This window comes from Hippopotamus amphibius, chromosome 11 (assembly GCF_030028045.1).
Source record: "Hippopotamus amphibius kiboko isolate mHipAmp2 chromosome 11, mHipAmp2.hap2, whole genome shotgun sequence".
Taxonomy (NCBI): Eukaryota; Metazoa; Chordata; class Mammalia; order Artiodactyla; family Hippopotamidae; genus Hippopotamus; species Hippopotamus amphibius.
The window spans coordinates 31,535,154-31,562,436 of record NC_080196.1 but is presented as its reverse complement, the minus strand read 5'-3'; the positions used below and the strand labels follow the sequence as shown (position 1 = coordinate 31,562,436).

General features: G+C 40.8%; 1 protein-coding gene across 2 annotated transcripts; it reads left to right on the top strand.

The window, feature by feature from the left end:
- Positions 1–79: 79 nt before the first annotated feature.
- Positions 80–27,043, top strand: SLC25A27 (solute carrier family 25 member 27). 2 transcript variants are annotated; one of them, XM_057700614.1, is made up of 9 exons: positions 80–370; positions 2,892–3,083; positions 4,885–4,969; positions 7,834–7,956; positions 10,174–10,286; positions 13,816–13,900; positions 19,421–19,513; positions 20,120–20,222; positions 25,372–27,043. In XM_057700614.1, exons 1-9 carry the CDS (start codon positions 202–204, stop codon positions 25,441–25,443), a joined length of 1,035 nt encoding a protein of 344 aa, XP_057556597.1. In that variant the 5' UTR covers positions 80–201; the 3' UTR covers positions 25,444–27,043. The 2 variants fall into 2 exon arrangements, 1 of the variants encoding a protein (XP_057556597.1); XR_009048175.1 differs by lacking the exons at positions 20,120–20,222; positions 25,372–27,043 and adding an exon at positions 17,026–17,169 and having other exon boundaries at positions 237–370; positions 19,421–19,495.
- Positions 27,044–27,283: the final 240 nt, after the last annotated feature.

Genomic DNA, 27,283 nt, shown 5'->3' with positions numbered 1-27,283 from the left:
GGGCGGAGCCACGCGGACTACATTTCCCAGAAGCCTCGCGGGCTTCGCGTTGTTTTCCGCTCTGTGCCGGCGTGGCTGCTCAAGCCCGGCGCCGCTAGGGAGGCTGCGGGTTCGCTGGGCCCGCCTGGCCGAGCCAAGCGAGAGAAATGGTACCCGCCCCGCCGCTCGCCGGTTGAAGAGGGGCCGCCCTGGCCGGGTGGCATGCCAGCCGCGGCGCGGGGCGCAGGCCAAAAGGGGCGTATCGTCGTCCCGTTCTGCGGCTGGATGTCGACTCCGGAGGATGAGGAGAGGCTCTCGCCGCTCGCCCAGAGATGGCCACGCGCTAGCAAGTTCCTCCTGTCGGGCTGCGCGGCCACCGTGGCCGAGCTAGGTACCCGGCCGTCCAGCCTGGGCCTCCCCCGCGAGTCGTCGAGGGGCCGCTCGGGGGTGGGGGCCCGGGCGGGAGGCTTCGTTTCCGGGGGGATGCAGCCGCGTCTGTCCATACCTGTACAGCGGGCAGGTGCGGCAGGGTGGGGGCAAGGCCAGCCTTGTGAGGAGGAGGGATTGGAGGTCACGAAAGTCTCTTGCTTGCAATTTCGTCTCCCTCGGGTGTGCTATTGCGCCTGAGTGTGTCCTTTTAGGAGCTTCCTGAGCTGTCATTCCTCTCCAGGGATCATTTTCTCTTTCGTGAGGGTGCCCTTTTTAAAACCACAGTCCACTTTTCATCTTTATTGAGGTCATCTCTGTTGTTTATATTCTTACATAGCCTCACTATATCTTTGTGTTCTGGGTCCACGTTGGGCACCTAACTTGTGGAACTTAAGTTCCTAATCTAGGTCTTATTGAGCATCCACTCAGCATCTGCCAGTTGACCTCTCTGAGCTGAATTCATCTGTACTGTGTTCATCTTGTGGGAGTCTGAGAAGTTAATAACATATAAACGTTAAACCCAAGGCAGGGCACCCGCTAATTGCAACATTACTGTAATTATGACAGTGCTGGAGACTGTGGAGATATGGTTCCAAAGACCCAGCCCTGACCTTCTTACAGGCTGGTGGGGAGACATGCAGAGACAGACAGTTACATTATGCTGCTTATTATAATGATGTTATTAAGTATCATAGCAGCAGAGAGGATGAACAGTTACATCTGCATAAGCAAGTCAGAGAAAACTTAAGGGGCTATCTAGAGCAGAATTATGGTGCCTTTGCAAGAACAGGTGGGGTATCTTCCAAGAATTTTGTGAGTAGAGTGTTGGTGTTTTCCCTGCCTTCACTGTGCATTTTAAGATTACCCTTTCATTTTCCTGCCCATTAAAAAAAAAAAGGAATAGCTTGGATGTGTTATCATTTGTAAATGGTAGTTTGTCCTGTTCTAAAATGAGTTTGCTTTGTATTTCCAGCAGAACCAGAACATGATCAGTTGTTTGCCCTTAGTGTTCCTCCAGTCTTGCACTTTGGACCCTCTGTTTTTCTTCTTTCTCTTCTCCCAAAGCAGATGGAGAATTTTTATTATTCATTGGTTTTAGTGAAATACAATTCATCAACTTAAAAAAAAATTAAAAGCAGATTGCTAAGTGATTGGATATATTTCCTTTTTTTTTTCTTTTTTAAACCCTATGCTCCCCCTGTGACCAATAGCTTTTGTAAAGGAACATTCCTCCTGTTAAAAATTCATGGAGAATTGGGGGGCGGGGGGGGGGGGGGTTGCTGGAGATGAGAGGCAGGGGAATCAAAATATGAGATGGTTTTGAGTACAAAGTGATTTAGGATCAGAGCCTGAAGCATTGTTTAAGTAACCAGCAAGAAAACCAAAATTGTTTTAAGAGGCATAACCTATACTAATATAGAGGTGCCTATATCTTAAGACTTTTCAGGTTTCATATGTCAACAAAGGATTGCTTAAATTCTCTATATGCACACAACTTGTGTTTTAGAAAAGCTATCAGCAAGATAATTAACTTTTCCAAAGACCAGTGGTTAAGATTGAATATTCTCTTCCCCTTACACTGTGTTGTCTTGGAAAAGGCATAGCTATGGTTTTGTATCAGGTGGTGGTCACTTATGTAATGTCACTGATGAACTTATCTGAATCATTGTATATATAAAGTTATGTGATCTTCCTTATGTGAGCCAGTCAGCTTCACTCTGTTTCCAGGTAAAAGGTCTATCTCTAATTCAATATGTAATCATTAGGAAAAAAATTTTCAAGTACAGGTGGTATTTGTAAGGAAGCCATGCATAAAACTCAGTGCTGGAAAACCAACTCAACATATTTCTTATTTGGAAGAATATTGAGCCTGCCACGCTTGGATATGAAAGACGTGATAAACCCTATGTTGCATCTTCTCTTTCGCAGACATTGAGTCAGTGATTCATCCACATGCAAGCATCAGCCATGAAATGATAGAATTCAGCTTCATCTGGCATCTATTAAGAACCTGCCATAAGTGGTACAGTGTTCTGAAAGTCACATTGACTCTTAATCATGGTTGCAGTCCAGGGCACATCACACACAATGGATACCTGGAATTATTCACATTGGAAGGCAAAAATTGAGGACTGAAGTAGGTTTTAGACTGAAATTTCTGACTGAAAAGAACCCAAGTGCTTGTCACTTTCTGTTTTCTTTCTGGTGCTCTGGGGCTGCTCTGGGACAGTGATTCTCAAACTTGGGAGTATCTAAGAATCAACTGATGTCTAAACCCCATCAGCCTACTGAGACTCCATAGGTGTGGGGCTAGGAAATGTTTAATTTTTAGCAATGTCCCTGACTGATTCTGATGTATTCTGGAATTTGAGAATCACACATCTTGTGTCAACTAAAATATGGGTCCTATGATGTTTCAAAAATGTTTGTTTGTTTCTTTGAATGTTGTGGATTCCCCGTTTTGTTTTTGTTTTTGTCATTAGCAACCTTTCCCCTTGATCTCATAAAAACTCGACTCCAAATACAAGGAGAAGCTGCCCTTGCTCGGTTGGGAGATGGTGCAAGAGAGTCTGCTCCCTATAGGGGCATGGTGCGCACGGCCCTGGGGATTGTCCAAGAGGAAGGCTTTCTAAAGCTCTGGCAAGGAGTGACACCTGCCATTTACAGACACATAGGTATTTATCTTGATTCCAGCTGGTGAGTTTGTCACGAGCTCTGTGTTTGTCTCCTCTGCTTTCCTGTTGAGCTGTGTCCGAAAGCCAGCTAGTTTTTTTCTTCTAATATGATAAATGAATATATAGTCTCTTAACTACCAATGGTTATTAAGGAATTATAGACTTAGAGTTTTAGAAATGCGTAACGAAGTAGTTAGGGAGGAACTGTCATGATGTCTCTAATGTACTTTAAAATAGTTAAAAAAAAAAAAAAGCAAATATGGTGAGAGTGTTCGCAACTGAGAAATCTCCATGATAGATATAGAGCGAATTGTATTATTTTTCTCTACCCTTCTGTATGCTTGAAAATTTTCCTAATAAAAAGGGTTTTTCTTAAGTTTAAGAAGGAAAAAGATGAATAACTGATACTTTTTTCCACTTGAGGAAGTTTAAACACAAAATTAAAAATTTTTTTTTTATATTCTTTGAAAATTAAAATATATTTGAGTGCAATGCCAGATCTCACCAGTCTCTGTCCCATATGTCAGAGGCCAGTTTGATCTGAAAGAGAACAGGGATGACTATGTAACCCAGCCTTGGCAATAGAGTAAATACAACACAGGTGATTTTGGCCTCAGTTCCCAGGCTAACTGTGTGGGTCCTCAGTCACTCTGAAAGGAAAATAGTTGAAATTACACTACTGCCAATGAGAACACTTTTCTGTTCTGCTTCCAAAGGGGCACTCACATAGACAGGAGTTGTTGAATTTTCAGCTTGTGGACAGGAGAACATAAACTTGCCTTCAAAAGGAGATAGGATGGGTATGGTGTTTTTCTTCTCTAATCATAATCATTCCTCAAATATATAGGGACACTTGATCAGAAAAGTGCCCAATACTAATATTTACCAGCTTTGTGTTTTTAAAGCTTCAATTTTCCAGATGAGCATGTGAGAGTGTATTCACCAAGAACTGTCCAGAAGTGTGATGAGACTGTTTTTATTTTGGTACTTTGTATGTTTTTGAATATCTTAAAATACTACATTAAACTTCTTGAAATATCAAGAAAAGCTCTTTATATGAATACCATGTACTGATTTTTGTGATTTTTCTTTTTTATTCTTTTTTTTTTTGATAGTTTCTCCTTGCTTCTCGTTATCATCTTGAGTTTCATTTCTTTTCATTTGTATGTTGTTGACCACCATATGTGGTTTTACAGTTAAGATTCACTTCACATGTTTGACACTTGACTGGAAAATTACCTTAACATAATAAATTATCCAGTGAAGTTGTACATGTTTATTGAATGAAAATGCCTGCTGTGTACCAAGCTCTGTACTAGGGCATATAGTGTAATGAAAACACACAAAACCTACCTTGAAAGGCTCATGGTATGATGGAAAGATGAACAAGAAAATCAAGTTAATTTCTAATCAAGATGATAAGTGCCGTATTAGACACACGCCTGGATAGTTCTGGGGGATCAGAGAAGCATGGCAGGTACAGTGACAGCCTAGCACACTGGAGGCCAGGTCAGAGGGCACTTTCTGGAAAACATGTTCTTTGAGTTGAGTTTTGAAAGAGTAAGAGGAGTTAGCAAGGCAGAGAAGGGAGAATCCATTCAAGAAAGACCAGATGACACAGGAGAAGACCTGAGGCTTTAAAAGACGTGCTCATTTGGAGAACCATCAAGACCAGGCGTCCGAAGCCTGGGGCACGTGAGAGGAAGACACAGCTAGAGAGGTGGACTAGGCCACGTCAAAGCATCCTCTGATTTCATGAAACATAGGGCCAGACTCACCCTTTCAATGCTGTTTTGCACAGTGTACTCTGGAGGTCGAATGGTCACTTATGAACATCTCCGTGAAGTTGTGTTTGGCAAAAGTGAAGATAAGCATTATCCCCTTTGGTAAGTTTTGTTTTGAAAATAATATACTATATGGTACAACACAGAGAAATAGCCAATGTTTTATAATAGCTATACATGGAGGCTAACCTTTAAAAATTGTGAATCACTGTATTGTATACCTGTAACTTATTTCATATTGTACAGCAACTATACTTCAATTAAAAAAAAAAGAAAATAATACACTATTACCCCAAAGGCTTTACTGTTTGTCCATTAGATTTGTATAAAATTGTACATTTGAACCAAAATTGCTTCAAGGTATAGGCTTAAAATAATAAATAATGGCAATATAAATCCAAATAATTGAGTATTTACTGTATGTTGTATACAAACATACATGTACATACCTATATGACATTATGTATATATTATTTATATTTTAATATTGACAGAATTCTTACAGAGCACCTTCTTTATTCCTCTTTCTACTGAGAAACCCTAAGGTTTAGAGTCAGAGATGGGCTCAAATCCCTGATGTATTTCTGTGAAGCCTGGGTAAACGACTTCACCTTTTTTATCTGCAATTTTCTCTGCTGTAGAAGTTAATACCTACCACCAGGCTTTTGTTTTTGTAAGATTAGATGAGATGATGAATGTAAGTTCGCATCACTTGCAACATTTATAATAGAAACAGAGGAAAATAGGTTAATACAAATAAAATACACAGAACTCTCATAGACCAATAAAAAATACATAAAGAACACAAAGGAAAAATCAAGAAAGGATATCAGCAGGCAATTCACAAAAGAAGGAATGTAAGTATTCATTAGACATGTAAAAATGTTCAACCTCAACATTAATCAGGGAAATTAATTTATAATTACTTTTAGCCATTAAACTGTTAATGGGAATATAATTTACTGTAACCTCTTTGGAGTGTAAAGTACCTGTTAAAAATTTTAAATGTGTAATCCTTTGACCTAGCAAGTCCTTCTTTATGATGAGAATCATTCAGAAATATTTGTACCTATGCATAGTCACACACACACACACACACACACACACACACACAGATATGGACTATGGTAGTGTTGATAATAGTGAAATGTTTTAATTTAAATCACCATCAATTTGGAAGTAGTCAAATAACTTATATTTATACAGGGAGCCATAACACAGCTTTTTAAAGAATGGATATTATATGACTAACATATAAAGATGCCTACAATATCTTTTCTGGGCTGAAAAAAAAATCCAAGTCACAACTATAAGAAAAGGGCAGTAAGTAGAATTTCACCTTTCAGGCAAGATCTCTTGGTGCTGTTTTTGAAAAATTGTGATGTTCTAGGCTATACTGATTGCTTTCCCAGAGTTGGTGAAGGAATGGATTAATAGTCCTTGTGTTTTGTAACTCCCTCCATTTGGGAAAGGTATTGGTAAGGAGTTCAAAGGAAATATGTCACTGAAGTCAATTCTCAGGCTAGATTGGCTCCATGTCCTCTGACCCAGTCAGAACAAGTCCCTCAGTTACTAGATGTTGAGTGAGTGGTTGTGCTGTGTCAGTCCTATGATACCAAGGATACGGTGATGAGAAAGACACAGTCCCTCGACATAGTCCCTGACTACGTAGTTGCTGGACTCACGGTAATAGACACAGATGCCTAAACAATTAGAATTATGTAACAGTCACACAGGAGGTAGTGGTTATAGGATTCAAAAAGAGAAAAAACAGTGGTAACATGCTGCACCCATCACTGTGAGGACAAACAGTCACACTCATAGGTTACGGGTGGGAGTGTGAATTGATACACATACTATGAAAAGGAACTTGGCAGGATCTATCAGATGTCATATAAATGTTCAAATTTCTCAGAGAAAAGTTAGTTGCTTGCTTTTAGAAAAGATAATTTATGCATATGTGTTCACGTGTGCACAAAGCATCAATTGTAACTTAGTGGTTAAGACTGTGAGCTCTGCACACAGACTGCCCGGGGTTACATCTCAGCTGTACCACTCACCGTTTGTGTGGGCTGCCATTTAACTGCATTTCACCTCAGCTTCCCCATCTGTAAAGAGGAAATAACAGTAGTACTAATGTCACAGAGTTGATATGAGAATTAAATGATATTTTTAAAAATGCTTAAAACAGTGCCTGATGTAATACATTCAGTGAATACATTATTGTTATCTCTAGAAAGGTATAAGAGAAACTAGTCATTGTGATCATGTCAGAAGAGGGGAACTGGGGATAGGAACCCCTTTGTACTCTGTACTCATTTGTACCTCTTCAAATATTGTTTTAGAGTAAAAGGAAAGAGACTACCCCTTTCCCCACTGCCATAATCTCAGTAGAAGATGCTTGGGGCCTAGCCTGAGACAAGCAGTTGGAATGGGGAGAAGAAGGATTCACAGCGTGTTTAAGTACAATAGTCTAGACTTGTTCTCTGGTGGCTCAAGGAGGTGAGGAGGAGGAAGAGTCCAGGGACAGAAAGACTTTCTTCAAAGAGAGCAACATTTTCAAAACCCTTCACTTTGGAAAACTACTAAAATAGTAACCTATAAAATTTGACTTACCAGCCTTGGTCTGTTAGACTGATTACATCAAGACTGTTTTTATTCTCCTGTGGTCAGAGTTAAACTGCAGCTAAATTGTATCTTTGAAGCAACTGCCCTTCCTTTGAATTTCAGGCCATGAAAGGACACTGAAACTTCAGATTTGAATTTCGACTCCTTCTGGTCCTTGAACCCTCCCATCAGTAAACAGACTGACCATCTACTCTCCTCTGTGATTTGTTTGGGTCTATTCTTTGCTTCACTTAGTCTTAAACCTCTTATGCAGGGGCTGTACCAGTGTGGTATTGTTCCCTAGAAAATCTGTGAAATTGGTAGCAACCTTAAAAAAATGTATCTCCTTTTATAATTAGGAAGTCAGTGATTGGAGGGATGATGGCTGGTGTTGTTGGCCAATTTTTAGCCAATCCAACTGACCTAGTGAAGGTTCAGATGCAAATGGAAGGAAAAAGGAAACTTGAAGGAAAACCACTGAGGTAAGTTCTCCAATAGACGGGTAACTTTCCTTTCCCCTTTGAACATTCCCTAATGACTACTGCATGTTTGTAACCCAACATTCAGTAAAGATATTAATTCTGACTCTTAATTTGGAAGTGGTATTCACTTAGGGGAGATCTGAGATGGACCTTTTTTTTTACCTGATAAGGTGTACGTGTTCTCTACCAGACAAATTGTATATGTGCATCGCTCTTTGTTGCTTCCCCAGACAAGGCAGCTAGACTTGTCTCCTATTGTAGCTTGATATAAAGAGTCTGATCATTAACAGTTGCCCTGGTGTGAATTCCAGTTCTGCCACTGTGGCTTGGTATTGTAGAAGTCACTTAACATTTCTAGTCTCTGTTTCTTCGTCTTTAAAAGGGATTGTCTCAGATGGTTTCCATGACAGAGTGCCTGGTCCACCAGGTGCCAGAAAGCTTGCTTTCTTTGCCTTTCTTCCTGAAGGAAGGGAAACAGCAAGATAAACCTTGCAAATTGTTCCTACGTCCCTAATTTCACTGCTCCTCTTTTCTCAAGTTTAAGGAAGTGTGTTTTATGCTGCTGCTGCTGCTGTTGTGATATAAAACCCTCCTATTGTACTACCTTATTACCCTGTATTGTCAAAGTCTGCCTTTCTTCAAAGGGCCTCTTGTTCAGCAATTTATTAAAATAGCACTTAGGCAGTTTCCCCTGGGAAAGGGACAAATCTTGCAGATAGGTAGACAGACCTCTCCCAGGTAAGAGGAAAAGTGCAGGATGCCCTGAGCTGAGTACAAAGGGGTCTGCTTCTCTGAACACTGCGGGCGTGTGGCTAAGCCAGAGGTGACGGGGGGTTGGGGGCCTCCTTTGGAGGTTCACCGGACCACTGCCCCCCGCTCTGCTGCCCCTCTAGCTGAGGCAGTGGAAAGTGGGGTTGGGCTGCGGCAATCCAGGCCCCCTCCCCAACAGGGAGATAAGTAACATGTACTGGGGAGGAAAAAAGGTTAGGGCTCTGACTTCACCAAGTAGTTTACAGAATCCCAGGGCCCATTTTGTCATCTTGTAATGACTTCTAATTACTATGTAGCAGGGCGAAGTGATGTTGCCTTGGTTTGATACATGGAGAGAAGGAACTACTGGGGTCTGGAAATAGCTGATCACCTCAATAGTTTTTCTTCTCTTTGTCTCGAATGTTGGACATTTTGGGTTTGATATAGTAGGGAAAACATTTAATGCTGTTGTACAAAACATGAACCGTAGGATCAGACAACCTGGGATTCAGATCCAGCCTTTACCACGTTTTAGCTCTATGACCCTAGTCAAGGTCCTTAACCTCCCTAAGCCTCAGTTTCTTCAGATGAGAATTCGAATAATAATATACACTTCATAGAGTTTTCAGGAATACAGTGTATCTTATGTATATAAACAGTTTGGTGCTTAATAAGTGCACAATAAATTCTAGCTACAATGGCCATCATTTGTGAGCGTATTTCTTATATAGCATAATAGCAATTATGAATGCCCTTTTTAGTGAGACTCAGAGAGTTTAATGCCTGAGTAAAAGCCACATAGCTAGTAAGTGGTAAGATGGCATTTGACACCAGGTATTTCTGACTATGTAAAACCCAGGCTTTTATTTTATATCAGAGGTTTCCAGCTTTGGTTCATGGTTCAGCATCATTTTTCGTCAGTGTATAGAAAAGTGTGCAAAAAAAAGATAATAAATTTTCACCAAGCCCGAAATATTCAGTTTTAAGAACTCATGAAATTGTCCTTCCTACTTTTTGGTCTAAAAATACCATTTCTTTTATGAGAGGATCTGAGAATTGCTTTTTCAGTGTTATTTGGTAAAATTACAAAACTTGAAGGTCTGCCACAGTACTAGTAAAATGAACTCAGAGGTCTAATAACCACTGTTCCCTCCTGTAGTTAGTGTGGGCCCAGACAACGTAAAATATCAAGAAAGGGGTTTTAATCCGTTTAATAATCTGAAAAGAGGATGTCACAGTTTATAAAGATCTCCATAAAAAATGCTGAAATCAAAAGTTGGCCTTTTTTTTTCTAAAAAACTATTGTTTATCTGGAAATTAGACTTATGTGGATTGCTTTAATTTCTAACAAGTGTAGATAATTGTTTCTCTACTCTGAATCATAACAGCTATAGGCAAAGCTTATACAATTGCATTCCAAACACAGGAGTGCATAGAGTTTTCACATTTATTATTATCTTCCTTTAGATTTCGTGGTGTGCATCACGCATTTGCAAAAATCTTAGCTGAAGGAGGAATACGTGGGCTTTGGGCAGGCTGGGTTCCCAATATACAAAGAGCAGCGCTGGTGAATATGGGAGGTAATGGAAACTTTATTGAATTCTGAGAAGTCCTAATTGCCTGAATCATTTTAACTATACGCACTTACATTGGGGAAAATGAGAATATTTATTTTATTATTTTTAATAATATGTACTGGCAGCAGTCTTCCCTTATGTTGTAATGTCATAATTGAATATTTTCCCTAGAACATTTTCACTTTATTCTACGATGATGTATGAAAAGGATTTCCTAAAACTAGCAAATTGTGACGATAAGGAGATAATACCAAATCATCTCTAAGGGGTACTCTCCATGCCATACCTTCCTCTAAGATTCAAACGGGTGTATGTACCATATGTGATGGTCATTATATCCAGACTACAAATCTTTCTCCCCAGTAATCCTGCTCCTCTTGCTGTGTAATCCATCTTGTGCAGCTGGGCACCTCAGGCTGGAAACCTGAATGTTTCCTTAACTCATCTCCATCTCTCACTTCCCATATTCACTCATTAATTTCTCCTATCTTCTAAATATTTCTTAAATCCACCCCCCCCCCAGTGTTATGCTAAGTGAAATGTCAGACAGAGAAAGGCAAATACCACATGATCTCACTTAATGTGGAATCTAAAAAACAAAACAAAACAAAATGAAAACAGACTCATAGACACAGAGAACAAATGGGTGGTTGCCAGAGGAGAGGAGGGTAGGAGGCCATTTTGGTGAAGAGGATTAGGAGGTACAGACCTCCAGTTATGAAATAAATAAGCCACAGGGATGTAATATACAGCATAAGGACCTATTCCAATAATATTGCAATAACTTTGTATGGGCCCTGAGGGTTACTAGACTTATCGTGGTGACCTTTTGATAATGTATGCACATGTCAAATCACTATGTAGTACACCTGGAATTAACATAATATTGTATGTCAACTATATTTCAATTAAAAAAAGTTTCCCCCTCCAATACCTACTATCTTAATATCCTTAAAATGACTGTTTTTACAATAGCAACCATCAAAACACATCTAGACCACTGCCACAGCCATCTAAGTGGTCTCTTCCTCTGCCCTCAAATTTATACCAAATATTTGTAGAGCTTTATCTGAAATACAGATCTGAACATGTTATTGGTATCCTTACAACCCTTCGCTGGCTTCTCATCACTCACAGAATAAAGTGGAAATTTCATAACATAACACAGAAGGTCTGCGTAATCCAACCTGTGCCTTCTGGGCTGGAGCAATGCATTGACTCTGGAGGAGGGAGGGAAACCGAGTCGTGAACTAAAATGTCCCACCGCCTACACACACCAGGCTCTTCCTTGCCTCTGTACTCTGTGTCTTCATCCCTCTTCTTCTATTTAGTTTTCTTCTGCAGATCTTTTAATATGTAGTTAAGGTGTCTTCTCTACCCATGTACTTTACCTGAACCTCCCACAACCACCCCTCCCAGGTCATGCTGTGTTCGATGCCCCTTTATGTGTTTCCGTAATTCCCTGTGCTTATCTCTGTGACTGCTTTTACCTCATTTCATTGCTTTCTACTATGTGTCTATCTCCTCTAGATTTTGAGCCCCCTGAGGGCAGGGGCTGTGTTTTATTTATCTTTATTTTCCCAGTCCCTCGTACATAATCAACAATGAATGAATCCATGGATGGAAGACTACTAAGACGAAAATTATGTGATTCTAAGAAATTGATAAATAGCACTTTTGAGAGGTATAGTAACATATCACTCAAACATCTCAGGGAGTAAATCTCTTATATTTTGCCATTTCAGTCCATTGATATCTACTGCATCATGTTGGTGGATATTTCAGATTGTCGTTCTCAATCCATTGCTTCAAAATCTATTGCAGGCCAGATTTCTCTCCCAAGTTCCAGCTATTTACTCAGCATCTTCAGTTGGTCATCTCCAGCATGTCACTGTGAATGGGTCCAAACCAAACTCATTTACTAAATCACTTCCTTCTCTGTTCTCCCCAATCTCAAAATATGATATCGTCATCTTTTTAGTTGAACAACCCAGAAACCTGGGCATGATTTTGATCTCTTTGCTTTCACTTACCCCTTACAGCCAAGCAGTCACCAAATCCAGCCAGTTCTGTCCCTCAGGTATATCTCAAGTTCACCCACTTCCCTTCATCGCTGGAGCCACTCCTTTGTCCGAGTATTATTGCTCTCCTCCTGCTGGACCAGTACAGATGTCTCCTAACTGGTGGGGCCCCCCACATACACCCCACAGCCATTCTGTCCCACTATGCATTTGAGATTGTCCTACTCAGGATCACCGATGCCTATCATCTTATTTTAAAACATTTAAATTAGTCCATTCTCATTTTCACATCTCCATAAGTGGCACCTCTGTCCTTCAGATTTTCAAGCTCAAAACCTTGCCATCATCTCTGCTTCCGTTCCTTCCCTCCATATTCAGTCTGCTGATCTCTGTTGATCCTGTTGATTCTGTCTTCAAAACACCCAGAATCTGACCAGCGTTCCGCAACGCCTTTATCCAAGCCGCCATCCTTTCTCACCAGAAAAACTGCAGTTGTCTCATCTAATCTGCCTTCTCTCCGATAGTCTGTTCTCAACACAACGGCTGCGGGTCAGTCACTCCTCTGCTCAAAACCCTCCCCTTCTCTTGTTGCCTCTGCTCCCATTAAACCAGTGTTCTTGCTGTTCTTTTAACATCCAAAGCTGACTTTTGCCTCAGGGCTATAACAGGGATGGTGGCTCTGCTTGGGACGCTGTCTCCTAGGTATCTACAGTTTCCTTTCTCAAGCTTCCTTAAGGTGTCTGCTTGAATATTATTGAGAGGTCTTCCCTGATCACCCTATTTAAATTCATACACACTGTCCTTCCCCACCCTTGCACGTTCGCTGTCCCCTTTCCTTGCCTTACTTGTCTTCAGAGCAGTTATTACCATTCAAAAAGCCATGTGGTTAACTTATTTGTTTATTATCTCATCCTTCAACAGAGAGTGGGGATTTTGTTCATTTGTCCACCAGCACCTAGAATGATGCCTACCATGTGGCAGGCGTGCGGATATCTGGTGAATGATCATATGCATCTACCCATTCTTACCTCTTTACAGTTCCCTTCCCTATACTTTGGTGTATGTAATCTTTATAAGACTTCAGTATTTTGAAATATTCCTCCCCTGTTTAAAACTCTTCAACAGCTCTTCACTGTCATCAGAAAAAAAGTATAAAAAGCTTAATGTCAAATAATGGCCAGGACCTTTTGTTTAAAGTGACAGGATCTCAACTCAACCTAACTTAGGCTAAAAAAGGGAATTCATCAGCTCCAGCACTGAAAAGTGGAGGGGTTGAACGGACTTTAAGCAGAGCTGGATTCAGATGTTCAAATGACATAACTGGGTGTCTGTCCCTCTTCCTCTTTTCCTCCCCCTCCCATCTGTAGCTCTGCTTTCCTGTACCTGAGAACAAGAATGGGATCTTTCGTCCCTGTACACATTCCTGCCCCATGCTTAGCACATTCTTGACACAAAAGACATTCACTGTTGCATGAATGATGGTTAAGCTTTCTTTTTCTATCTATTGCCAGATTTAACCACTTACGACACAGTGAAACACTACTTGGTGTTGAATACACCACTTGAAGACAATATCATGACTCATGGCTTATCAAGGTAAGACTGCTTTAGTTTGTCACTTTCTATTTTTTCCTATCTCACCCCTTCTTCCATATTTGGCATAAATTCTAACTTTTGTCTCTTTTGATGGGAAACCTACTGATACCACCCTTAAAGAAAGGCGACAGTACATTTATAAAGAGCAATTTTCTTAAAGCTTGCTGCAGTTAAAATAGGGAAGAGAGGGGCACAGTTACAGAATGTTTCAGGTTAAACCTCCCCAAATATTTGCACCTTGATGGGGCCATCCCAGGGTCAGATTCTGACGACTGATTCTCCAACTCAACTCAACGGGTATGTTTGAGCCTCTTTTAGGTCAAAGGCACTGTGCAAGGCCCTGCAGTGGATACAAAAGGACTACACTCCTTCCCAGGGAGTGTACCAAGGGGGAAAACAAGACTATATAAAAGCACTGTATAGTAAGTGCTAAAAGAAAGGGACTAGTTACTGTAGATTTGCGGGGGGAGGAGGTGGGGGGGGTGGGGGGGCTGTAGCAGAGAGAAAAAATAACCGCTTAGAAGGGCCTACAAAGGAGACAAAATTCGATAAGTGTTTTGAGGGGCTGTGGCTCCTGATGGACACAGACATGATAAAGAAGAGTATCCTAGGGAGGAGAAACAGCTTAGAAATTAAAACAGCAAAGAAAATTCTTTGCAACACAAGTTCAAATTATCCATTAGAGTGAGTTACTTTATAGATGTCAAGTGTCCTTATGATTCTATTTAGCGTCTGATCTTGTTTCCAAATTCTAGAACACTTTTTGCTATTTAGAGAACCCCAAAAGTTGATATTTGGGGCTGTCTAAATAGCATAATCAATGACATTTGAAGATATAAAAATAGATGTAAATGATTCCCAATTTCAGGTTCACCTTAACTTAATATTCCTAGAGTACTTTTTCTTCATTCTTCCTCTTTTAAAATAAGTGTTATCTTTACTGCTGCTAGGGCAATCTTTCTGTCTTTGCTCACCTTTCTTTCACATTCCAAACTTTCATCCAGTTGTGTTCACAAGCAACACCATATTTTCTGTAGCCAGGAGTCCAGCCACCTCTTTCACAGAGAAAACTGAGGCTTTTAGGCCCCTGTCCTATAAACATATGTATGGTGTCCGTACCCACCCTTTCCTTCTTTCCTTCACTGTCTTCGTTCATGCTGTTCTCTTTGCCTGTGAGACTCTTCCCCAGTTTATACCCAGTCAAGTCATCTTGAGAGAGATTCTCATCTTTCAAGAGGCTTATCTGTTCCAGTGTTAAACGATCTATTCTGGGAGCAGGATATTCAGTTCTGATAGTCCCACGGTGATGTTACCTCTGTTGCTTTATCATTGTCTTTCTACCCAAATGGTCTTTGAAATACCACACTTCTAACCTAAGATTCAAGGATTTCCCAGCAGGTGTAAATCTGCCTAACAGACATGACTCCACCTCACAGACCTGTCTTTTTTGAAAAGGCATAATAAGATTTCCCATCACTATATTCCAGCCCTAATCTGAAATAACTTCATCTTATTGTTCTCTAATTCAGGTTTTGAGAAAATGGGATGATTGGTACTTGGTTCATTCTTGAGCTCCACCCACTGGATCTGGTTTCTAAGTGGGTTGCTAGGAGTGTGCGTGGTATATGAGGCAGCTCGAAAGTCTGCTCACCACGCACTCACAGCTAAGCAGGTACACAGAGCTGTGTGGTCTGGAAGTTCTGGAGGCTGTGTTGCAGGATAAAATGAGCGCTCATGGAGGTTTGAAGGGGATTGCAGCAGTGCAGTCGAGAGATTTACTTGAGCCATCAACATCTGAGGGAGAGGAGTTTGATGAGAAGAAGAGTAAAAATGGTGCAAGCACTGAACTGGGTGCTTAAAAATGGCTAACATGGTAAACTGTAGATTATGTACATTTTACCACAATAAAAAACAATGGTGTAAGTAAGATGAAGTTCCGGGGCAGGGCAGGAGCAGCAGAAGACTGTGGCTGGGATTTTAGGGAGGTGGGGAGGCAGGTGGTAAGGTATGTTGATACGGGACGCAGCAGAAAGGTGGGGCATTGAATTAATGGTGAGGAAATTACTCGTAGAATAGAAAAACCAGAACAATCGCCTTTTCCCTCTTTAAATCGTGATGCTATTGAGAGGTAAAACTGTGCAAAAGGTTAGCTTATACTGTGTGACAATCATACATTGGCATGATTTTTAGTTGATCCTGAAGAGGATTTTCATTCTGACACAGGGCTGATGGTCTATTACAAATTAGCCTTGCAGAACAGAAGACTTACCCAGTCACTCTCTGACCGTTATCACTGCAGCCGTGTCCTGGTGTTTGGCCGAGAGCCTGCTTTTGGTTTTAAGGTTCATTGGATTCACTGGCACAATAACCCCTCGTTTTACACAAATGAAGCAGCCTTAATCAATTCTTTAATGAAAAGTGATTTAACTTATTTTCAGTATATAATCATTAACAGGAAAGAAATAAGAGTATTAGAGAAACGGTATATATATCACCAAATTGGGCCGACACCTACTTCCAGATCCAGGCAGCAGCTGGGAAGTCCCGAGTGACAGCAATCTGGAGACCCAGTTGGGAAGGGTCCCAGGCGGTGCGTCAACTCCACGGGTGAGACTTCAGATTGGAGTTCTGGGGGCTCCTGTTTATAATTCCAGGCCGCAAACTGATATCATCAATTTGCGTGCAAAAAGGCAGCGCTGGGTGCACTTCAACAATGCTGTTGGTTTCACCATGTGAGTCACAAGATTTTCCAGACGTCAGGGGACTGGCTATGTCCCTAGGGCTCAAGAAATTCCAAGACCCACTCCCTTTCTTATCATAAGTGCCACTGGACTTGCTAGCAGCAATGTTAGGTGTGTAAGCAGGCACGCAGTCCAGGCAGGGTCCTCTGCAGCCTGAACCAGCCTAGTTTACTAGCTTCGCCAACACCTGGGCCTCACTCTGGGGTGTTACTAGCAAGCAGTGATAAAGGTCAATAGCAAAAAGCAGCAATGTTCATGTCGAGTAGCTTGGCGAAACTGACACTCCTTTTACTCCTCTGTCTTCTCACTTTGACTCTAGATACCTTCTTACCCGAGGCCTCCTTAATACATTATCTGCTCTCTTTTAATATTTATTTTTTAAAGGAGTCTAGCAAGATCACACTACCTCCTCGAAACAATTTGATAAGAAGAGAATGAGGCAGGCCACTGGCAGCTGCCCCTAAGGTTTCTGTGTGCCAAGTGGGGCCACAGTTGCAGAAGAGGGTCCTTGATGTGGTTATTATACAGGTAAAAAAAAAATCCTTTAACAATAAATTAATTAACGACTACTAATTAAGGAGGGCTACCTACATATTTAAAATAGAATTTATTAATAATATTAACACTCTGGTCAAATTAGTTTCCACTCTTGACACTAATATGTGAAGCGGAGCCTGCACCCAGCCTCTCTGAGGCAAATGAACAAGTAAAAATATGTTTCCTTCCAGTCTTTTGAGCCAAGAGGGGGAAATTGTGTATCTTTTTCTGTCCTATTTCTTTGCTCTTCTTTACCTCTTGATTGGTCTTGTATGCTGTTTCCAGTAGACCTAAGTTTTAGAACTTAGGTCTAAATTTTGTGTTACATTTCTATGTAAAAATATGAAGGTATATTAAAATGAATGATAGTAAACTTTGACTTTCAAAGAATCTGAACAAGTAGGAAAGAATGTTAAAAGAGCAGCAGTCTTGGCCTTCCCTGGTGGCACAGTAGTTAAGAATCTGCCTGCCAAAGCAGGGTACATGGGTTTGATCCCTGGTCCAGGAAGATCCCACATGCCGCGGAGCAACTAAGCCCACGAGTCACTACTGAGCCTGTGCTCTAGAGCCTATGAGCCACAACTAATGATAAGCCCATGCTCCGTAACCACTGAAGCCCGCGTGCCTAGCTAGAGCCGGTGCTCTCCAACAAGAGAAGCCACCGCAATGAGAAGCCCACGCGCCACAGCGAAGAGTAGCCTCTGCTCTCTGCAACTACAGAAAGCCCATGCACAGCAAAGAAGACCCAACACAGCCACTAAATAAATAAATAAATAAATAAATAACTCTGCTCTCTGCAACTACAGAAAGCCCATGCACAGCGAAGAAGACCCAACACAGCCAATAAATAAATAAATAAATAAATAAATAAATAAATAAATTTATTTAAAAAAAAAAGAGCGGTGGTCTACACCTCCCGGGATGTATATGGTGAAATAGTGAGTTCTTTCCACATCGGCAATGCCTGTTATGTGGACAGAGACCCAAGAAAAGTTACATACACAGTCAGGTCATTTGCTAGAAAACGTAAATAGGTTATATGGGTTCCTTCTCTTGCATTCAGGTATTGCTAAAGTGAGTTTCTTGTTTGAATGATCAATCCTGACCTGAAAGAGTCATAAAGAGCTTGGGTACTTTCTGCCCCAGCAGTTTAGAGTAAAAGAGTGTGATGATTCCTCATGCAGCTTCAACCTCCCTACCACAGAGCCTTCAGAAACTTCAAAGGCCTTACTTGGCATGGAACTCAGTGGTCTTTATCTCTGGGAGGTATCTGATGTTCTAGCAGGACGTAAAGGTTTTCCACAGTTTTCCTTTCTAGCTTTCTGTTAGCCCAACCTAAGATATTCTTCTGAACCCCTGATCCCAGTCTATGGACTCAGCAGCTGCCAACTCCAGGGTCCTGGGCCTCCATTTCCTGTGATTCAGGACAACCTCCCCTCTTCCCGTCATCTGTGTTTCTCCTGGAAAAGTTTACAGCACTTATGGGTTCTCAGGTTATGGAATGTCAGTCACGTTCCTGTATTGCCTTGCTCATGCCCACATTCATAATGAACTGCTGGTGGTCCCTGAACTGTTCAGTCACTCACTTACAGAATCTTGATTTACTCTGCAGTGAGGTGGCCCCATCCATTTTGTCTGTCTTGAATAACTGACCAGATGCCTTTTTCAAGAGGGAGTAATTATGAACCAAATTATGTGATTACCCCACTTAAGATCCTTTTAATGACTTCCCTTCCGGTCGGGAATAAAATCAAACTCCTTAAATTAGCCTTCTCTGCCTGCTTCTTTAGTCTCTCATCTGGCTGGTGAGAGGGAAGCATCTATGTCGAGACCTGCCCTCACCCAAGAGACTTTCTATGACTGCCTGTCACCCAGATATTCCCTGTCATACGATCCCACTTTATTCATAGCAACTAACTGCATCTGAAATTATTCATTTTTCCTCCGCCTCTCCCCATGTAAGTGCCTTGAGGACAGTATCTTATCTGTCTTGTTCACCCCTAGAAGAGTGCCTGCCTCCAGCAGATGTTCAATGTATATTTGTTGACCGGACATTCTTTTAATTTTTTTCCTACCTCTTAAATGAATTAGTCATTGATTTTAAGCTAAAAGAGCATTATCATGAAGAATATTATAGTACTAGATTTAGTATTCCATTCTTTCTGAATATCAAATCCCCTTTGCTTAAAATTTAGAAACTGCTGCGTATTATCTTTCAATTTCATTTATTTGTATCTAATAGTTTATGTTCCGGACTGGTAGCTTCTATTCTGGGAACACCCGCTGATGTCATCAAAAGCCGAATAATGAATCAACCACGAGATAAACAAGGAAGGTAGACAGAAAGTCTTCATTATCCATGTATTTGAATGTCTGTAATGATATTGTTCTTTAAAGACTGTTCCCTGTATTTATTCTTGATGGAAATGTATTTTTGTGTTTACATGTGTTCAACCAGGAAATTGTTTTTATGCAATTACCTGCTTTGTGTCTGATGGAAAAGTACTGTGCATTTGTGGAAATAAGCTAATTTACCCATCATGTTATTTAGTCACAAGGGGTTTATTGTGACTCTTTGTTTTCAAAGACTTTTTGAAAATGTACTCTGTTGAGAATTGCCAGAGCACTTTCTTCAGAAGCTTATGACTTAGCGGTAACATGGGTAATTTGACCTGATATAAAACAGTATGTTCTCTCTGGAAGAGGTCAGATGGAGTGAATTCTAAGTTATCAGACCAAGGATGGGGGAATCAGAAAGCTCAACCTTGAAAATACCTTTAAACTCGAAAGAGGTGTTCTCTATATACAGAACCACAAATATTATTTGTTCTAAGCTAGCAAAAAATAGTTAAGTAAGTTTTCCTGGACTATTTTAAAAATTTTATTTGTACATCTATTTACACATAAGAAATTTAACAAAATTGTCTTCTTTCCTTTTTAGGGGCCTTCTGTATAAATCATCAACTGACTGCTTGATTCAGGCTGTTCAAGGAGAAGGATTCATGAGTCTCTATAAAGGCTTTTTACCATCTTGGCTGCGAATGGTAAAGTTAGGTTTTTCCTGCCTTTGTTTTTGTTTTCTTTGTATGGATACGTAAATCACTTTTCCTCTGTAAATATTTTCCCTTTGCACTTCTGGCTTTTGGCCTGGTCCTTCCCCCCAGCCACGGTTCTTTCTTTCTTTTCTACGAGGGTGAGTCAAAAATTATCCTCACTCTGGCCATAGAATTTATAGAAGTTTTAATATAACTGTGGTGCGGATAATTTTTGACTCACCCTTGTATATCTCTTTTTATTTTCTTTTACCTCCAATTCCCTTGGTAAATTAAGGTTGATTAAGGTAAAATAATTCAGTTACATCAGAGATGAGTGGGTTGATATTCTGTTGTTAGAAAGCAGTGGATAGATTGTTCTGAAATGTAAAGCCTTTTGTTATTTAACCAAAATATTATAGTTTGAAACAGGTATACAGATTTCCTACTAGAGACCATTCCTATGAAAATGTTAACGTTTCAAACAAAATTAGTTACTTTGATGATAAATGTTGCATAATCCATTAATACTTACCACCACAAAGCTCTGCTTAGGAAGAAAACAGTATATAATTTTTATTTGGTTTGGATGCTATTTTTTTACTGAAGTAAACTAAGATGTAGAATTAGATAGACTTATGTAAGTAACATAACAAATATAATAAAAACAAGGTACTCAAGTATTTTGTAAGTTAGAACATATTTGAAAGAATGGATGTGTTATGGGTTTAGAAATTCAAACAATCAATACTTTACACAATATACTATGATAATATTAATTAAGCACCTACTCCATGCAGAGGCCTGTACTCAGTGCCTGGCTTTGGGATGAACCTAAGAGCCTCGGCCCCTGCTCCAGTGCTGGAGCTTCCAGTCTAGTCAGGACAAACACTGAGTAAGAAACCAGCAGTGATGAGCGGAAGAGTTGGGGGGCGTGGGGAGTCCTGATGCTGTCAGAATACATAGCAAGTAAGGACAGGGAGATTAAGAAAACCTCCTTGGAGAATGGATTTCTAAATTGAAATTTGAAGACTGAGTAGGACTTTGCCAGGTCGGAAGGGCAGAAAAGAACATTCTAGGTGGAGAGACTAGCTGGAGTGGACAAAGAACATGATGTGTTCCAAGAACTGAAGAAAACCCAGCCATCCAAGGCACGGAGATGTGGAGGAGAGCAGCACAGGGTGAGGCCAGATAGAGGGCAGGGACCGGATCAGGAAGGGCCACAGGACCATGAGAGTGAGGGGCACTGGCTTGATGACACGTGAACTTTTAGAAAGAGCATTCTGGATGCCATGCGGGTTGGGGAAACACCAGGAGTAGTGACAGATGACAGATGATGATAACTCGGACTGGAATATAGCAGTGGGGACAGAAGAAGATAGATTTTTAAAATGTTTGCAAGATAGAAAGGAGATTAAAAAAAAGCACATGACTGGACAGGGATAGGGAAATGGTTGGGGAAAGCAAGGAAAAGTGGGCTTCATTCCCAGATTCCTGCCCTGAGCAAACTAATGGTGTGATTTCCTAAAAATGGGGGTCATTTGCAGGGAAGAAGATTTTGTGGTAGACTAACAAGTTGAATTTAGTTATATTAAGTTTTGTATACTCATAGGACATTTAAGAAGAGATGTCTAGATGACTAGCTTAATGTATTGGCCTGGATCTTAGAATCATGAGGATGGAGATTGAGATTTGAGCCCTGTCTACACATGGATAATAACTGAAGCTTTGGGGATAAATGACATCACCAAGGGTAGCAGGTGTCCATCTATTAACACGAAATTTATAGCCAAAGTCCTTGGCAATATGTGATACAAAAGCATACCTAAGTTGTAAAACATTATTTTAATTGTCTTGACTATACTTTGAAGTTGTCTCAAATCTGTGAATATTTAATGGAAAGGAAGATTTTTACTTGGCCTGCATGAACCAGGCATAATTAGATGTTTATTTTTTTTGCGCTAGAGGAGCATACAATGTGATGGGAGGAGATAAACACGTAAGTAGTTAAAATTACAGAAATTATGAAGCTAATATTACCAAATCACTTGGTTTACGGCCAGCACTATGCTTAACTTACTGAATTCTCCCAACAATCTAGTAGGTTACTATCATCTCTCTCTTTATAAAGGAGGAGACAATAGCGTAGTGTCTGAATAACTTGACCGGACTGGGTGATGTTAGCTGTTGGAGGCAGGAACTCAAACCCAGGCAGTCTGACTCCAGAGGACAGTCTTACTAAAGAGGTTGCCAGTGCTGTGAACAGAACCTGAGAGCACAGATAATGGAGTGAAATGGCTTGAACTCTTTGGAAAGTCCCAGAAGGCTTCCCAGAGGTGACATCTGATCTGAGCTTTGAAGGATCAGTCGGTGTTTGTCTAGGAAAGTGAGGGAGCAACGTGAGCAGGGGTACCATGTTGCGTGTGGCCCCGACATGTCTGGCGAACTGCAGAAATTCCACGTGGCTGGGCAGTAGGTCCTCAGAGGGCAAGTGATGGGAGAGAAAGCTAGAGGAGCACCTGGGGACCAGGCTGAGAAGGACCTTGGCCAGGGTGGCGGGGGGCGGGGCGGGCGTTCAATAGTTTAGGTGAAACTCTGCAGGTAGCAAGCACCTGTTTGAACATGGGAGCCATGTGCTAAGATTTGTTTGGGGACAAGACTGCTGTGGCAGCAATGTTGAAGCTACACTGAAAGCTAGAACGCAAGAAAGGAAGTTTCGGCAGCGGTCTCGCCAGGAGATGATTGTAGAGATGGAGAGAAGATGGATTCTAGGAACGCTTGGGCTTGACTCCCCAAGGCTTAGTAACTGATCAGATGGAGAAAGGGAGGAAGGGAGAGAAGGAAATGGGACTTTGATGTTTCTAGTGTGGGGGACGATGAGGATGGGTGAGACCACTGATGAAAACCAGAATCGGCCGGGAGAGGAGAGGGGCAGGGAAACATCCAAGTACAAAGGCACACTGAGACCGTTTGATCTGACCCATTCGCTTTATACCTGAGACTCAGGAAGTATAAATGACCCCAAAAATGACTGCTTAATAGATGACAAGCTCTGTGCTAAGCTCTTTACACACCTTATTTTTTTAAGTCTTACAAGAACCTAGTAGAACAGGTGGTGTTATCCTCGTTTCTCGGATGAGAAAAACATGGCTCAAAGTGTGTAAGAAACTCGCTCAAGTTCACGTAGCTAGTATATGGCTAAGCTGGGAACTGACTGCAGGTTTGTTCAACTCTAACTAAACCCATGCTCCTAACTAAGATGGCATACTGAGTTTCTCAAGATCCTGCAGCCTGTTATAGAAGTTTTAAAAGAAAGGAGATATGGCATGGTGATGGAGAGGTGTTACCAGAGACAGGCTGGCTAACCACCAAAGATCCCCAGGGTGGCGTGGCCTTGTTGATCTGTCATAGTGCAGGTCCCTGAGCTTAGAAGCCTGACTCCTGAGCGCTTCCAAGCAAATCGGCCTTGCCCATACAGATGCCCTTCAGCCAAACTCATTGAAGCCTATGACTGGACCACAACATTGGCTCCTTCACACTGAGAAACACACTTGGGCAGTGATCCAGATGCTCACGTCCTCTGGACAGCTAACTTCAAGCTATATAGCAGCCACGTTATAATCAGAAGGTTGCTTGCTAAACACAGAATAATAATAGGAAGAGCTTACTTACAAACTTAATATTGAAAAAGATCAACCCAAGAGCCCGTACGTGTTCACCCCCGCAGTACTAGGCATGGAGAGAAACTTTTTTCTCCAGCAGTTATGACAACATGGGATCATATACACTTGGATTATTTTCAGTGGTACAACTATGCCAGTGAGGAGAAAACAAGTAAAAGCATGAACTGGCCACATGCGCCTCAGTATATCCCATTTACATACTACGCATGCCATTTGGCTATGTGATCTCCCTCCTTAACTCCTCTTCAAAACCCAGCTAAACCCAGTCCCAGTTCCTTCCACTAGTTAGCGATAACATGACCTTGCTTTGCTCAATCCCTGATTAATATTTATTTCATTTGCATATAGTTTGGTTGCTGGGAGGAAGAAGTCTGATTACCAGAACAATTAGGAATGATTGCCCCGTCCATTCTTAACCAAGACCTCTGCTTCTAGATCCAATTGCAGTCATATCGCTGGCTCACTTCATTTTTATTGCCACAAGACTGTGGTATGGTCACAGCTTCTTTATTTTGTCTATGTCTTCATACATTCAACTGACCAAGATGTGTTCTCCTAAATCCACTATTATATTCTCAGTCTACCAATATAACTGGCTCAATATTTCCAAACGTGTATGACATAAATATTGCTTTACAAACTCTCTAACCAAATACATTTTACATTCTAATTGCTTAAGCTTATTTCTCCACTCTAATGTGATTAGAGTTTCTGTCTGATCACTACTACCCATAACCTATGAACCAAACCAGATAAGAACTGGATAGAAGACACACTCTGTCTGATGGTTACTTCCAGTGTTTCCTCTGTGCTTTCCTTCTGTGTCTTTAGCGTTTTTATCTTCTATTATTGAAAACCCTCATCCCCTTATAATTCCTTTTGGCACAGTTACATCTTCATAGTCAGTTCTTTCTGAGTTGAAAGCCCTTTTCTCCATTTAATGTGAATTTTTATATTCATTTCGTGATTCACCAGGTGTTGGTTTTATGACCTAACTCTCAAAGGATAATCTTCCATCTTCACTTTCAAGTCCTTAAGAGTCTCCCTGTCATGCTCCATATGTAAACTACATGTAGAGAAGAGGAGCCCAGCCTAGAACTCAGGCCTGCCGAGTCCTATCCTTTTATCCGGTAATGGTCAGTAAAGGGAATCCTGGAGTGGAAGCCAGAAGCCCAGGGTCTAGTTCCACAACATGCTAGCAGGCACCTAATTGCTAAGTCTTAGTGTCCTCATCTGTAAAATAGGGATATCAGTATCTTTCCTTTCCATTGTAAATTGTTCAGAGACATCTGTGAGAAATAAGACATGAAAATGCTTTGTAAATTATAAGATGCTCTACGAAGGTGAAATACCAAAATACTTGTTTTCAGCCTAAGTGGATTCAAAATGAGTTCTTCATTCAAAGATGTGTATGTGTATGTGTAGAAGATTTATAATTGCTTTGAAATATGCACTAACTTCTTTGGTTAATCTTTCAGACCCCTTGGTCACTGGTGTTCTGGCTTACTTATGAAAAAATCAGAGAGATGAGTGGAGTCAGTCCATTTTAAGCCCTTAAAGATGCAGCCCTTAAAGATGCAGTGTTCAGTATCAGTGAAATGCGAGCATCTGCAACACACCCCTATCATTCCTACCTCTTTAGGAAGACACCCTTCTCCACAGAGACCGTGATTTATAGGGGGCAGCACTTTATTTTTATCTGGAAACCCAAGTTCTCTTTGACTCCTCTTTTTGTTCAAAAGCAATCTGATTGGATCACACAAGGCCACCCAATGAGACCCAGCACAGCGTTTTCTAAGGAAGAACCGAATCCTGACCACTTAACCTTGAACGAAAAGATTTGACCTTCGAGATGCTATTCTATACTGAAGAGCCTGCTTAGAGGAGAAAGTGCCGGAAGGGACACAGCCTCTCAGACCCGAAGCAGACAATAGAAATGTGGAAAAATACATACATACACAGTGACCAAGGAACATGTTTAACCTGTGGTGTCAGAATTTATGACTGAAATTTGATAATTCACTTTTCTGTTGTCGTTCAAGTGGGCATACTATAAATTAAAGGGAGGTGAATGAATATAAACATTTTGAGATTTCCCTAGTGTTGAAGGAAGTTGATGTACCTTTTCTTGCCAGGAGAATGAAAAAAAATCAAGTTGAGATGATGTTTGGATCTCAAGGGAAGAAGCTGTTTTCTGCCAATGCCCTGTGGTTAGTTGATCTGTGTTCACTGGTTAGCTGTCCGCCACACACGCTAAGCACTTCCCAACATCCACAGACCGCATCTTGATGAAAACAGAAAAGAGTGTTTGCTTTGTGGCATATCCCATTCCAGCTTGAATTTGTCGCTAGCTCTCAAGAACCTCAATATATGAAAAACGCAGCTTATTTGATTAAAGCTCAGGTGGACAGGTCCTTTCAATAAAGAAACATCTGTTATCATCACCCTCTCAGTGGCATTTTAAAAGCAAAGCTAAGATGAAGTCAGCTGACGTACATCCTTTCTTAACCTCCCCTTCCCTAACACTGGGGGCCCTAGAGAAAGATAACTCAGAAATCACACTAAAGCTGTCTCTAGCCTGAGTCTTACTCAATTTGACAGAGCCTCCTGCCTAAACAGTGAAAAGTATCAACTGCCTATGGTGTATAGTTATGTCTCCAATCACTGAATCACATCCCTTTTCTTAGAAAGGTGAGAGATTTCTTCAGATTCACCTCTGTACCACCTGTTCTCCCAGCCTCAGGCCGTGGGCGTTTCTGGATGGATGGCTACAGTTATGGGTAGAGGCTGTAACTGTCAACATAGGAAAACTCCAAAAGCTCAGACCCAAGAAAGAGCTTGGAGCTGACCAAACAGGATTTATCATGGGCATGGATGGTTTTGAACAAAAAAAAGTTTACAAGTGCTCTGTGGTTGCACTAATGTATAATCACTGCCATTTAAGAGGAGAAGTATACTTTAAAATATATTTTAATGTGATGTACCAATATTCAGTGACTTGTTTTTTTTAATAGAATTTACAAAGTGTGGAGTGTAATGTCTTAAAATCCTTAGGTGGTCTACTTTTCCATTGCATTTGTCAATCTGTACGAATTGAGTTGTTAAATATATTTAAAATAATATTATGTACGTAAGTTCTCAAGTGTTCTGTATTGGAACCACTTCAGGAAGCTTTGTTTTTTGTGTGTATTTTATAAATTTTTAAATCAAGTAAATATTGGATCACAATAATTATATGCAAACTGGACCATGAAAAAATTTATTTAGCTTTATTCTTTGAGGGGCTTGAGGGAAAAACATTGCTTACGTAGTGAGACTATTCTTGGTGTCTGGATTCAACATGAATAATTGGATTTTTTTTCTTAACCGGAAATGACTCCTTGGGATGGT

Bases quoted from the DNA above. Each gene is read 5' to 3' on its own strand.
- SLC25A27 (XM_057700614.1), top strand. From the start codon at position 202: ATGCCAGCCGCGGCGCGGGGCGCAGGCCAAAAGGGGCGTATCGTCGTC. The intron at 19,514-20,119 runs GTAGACAGAAAG...TTTCCTTTTTAG, and splicing joins CCACGAGATAAACAAGGAAG to GGGCCTTCTGTATAAATCAT. The intron at 20,223-25,371 runs GTAAAGTTAGGT...TTAATCTTTCAG, and splicing joins TACCATCTTGGCTGCGAATG to ACCCCTTGGTCACTGGTGTT.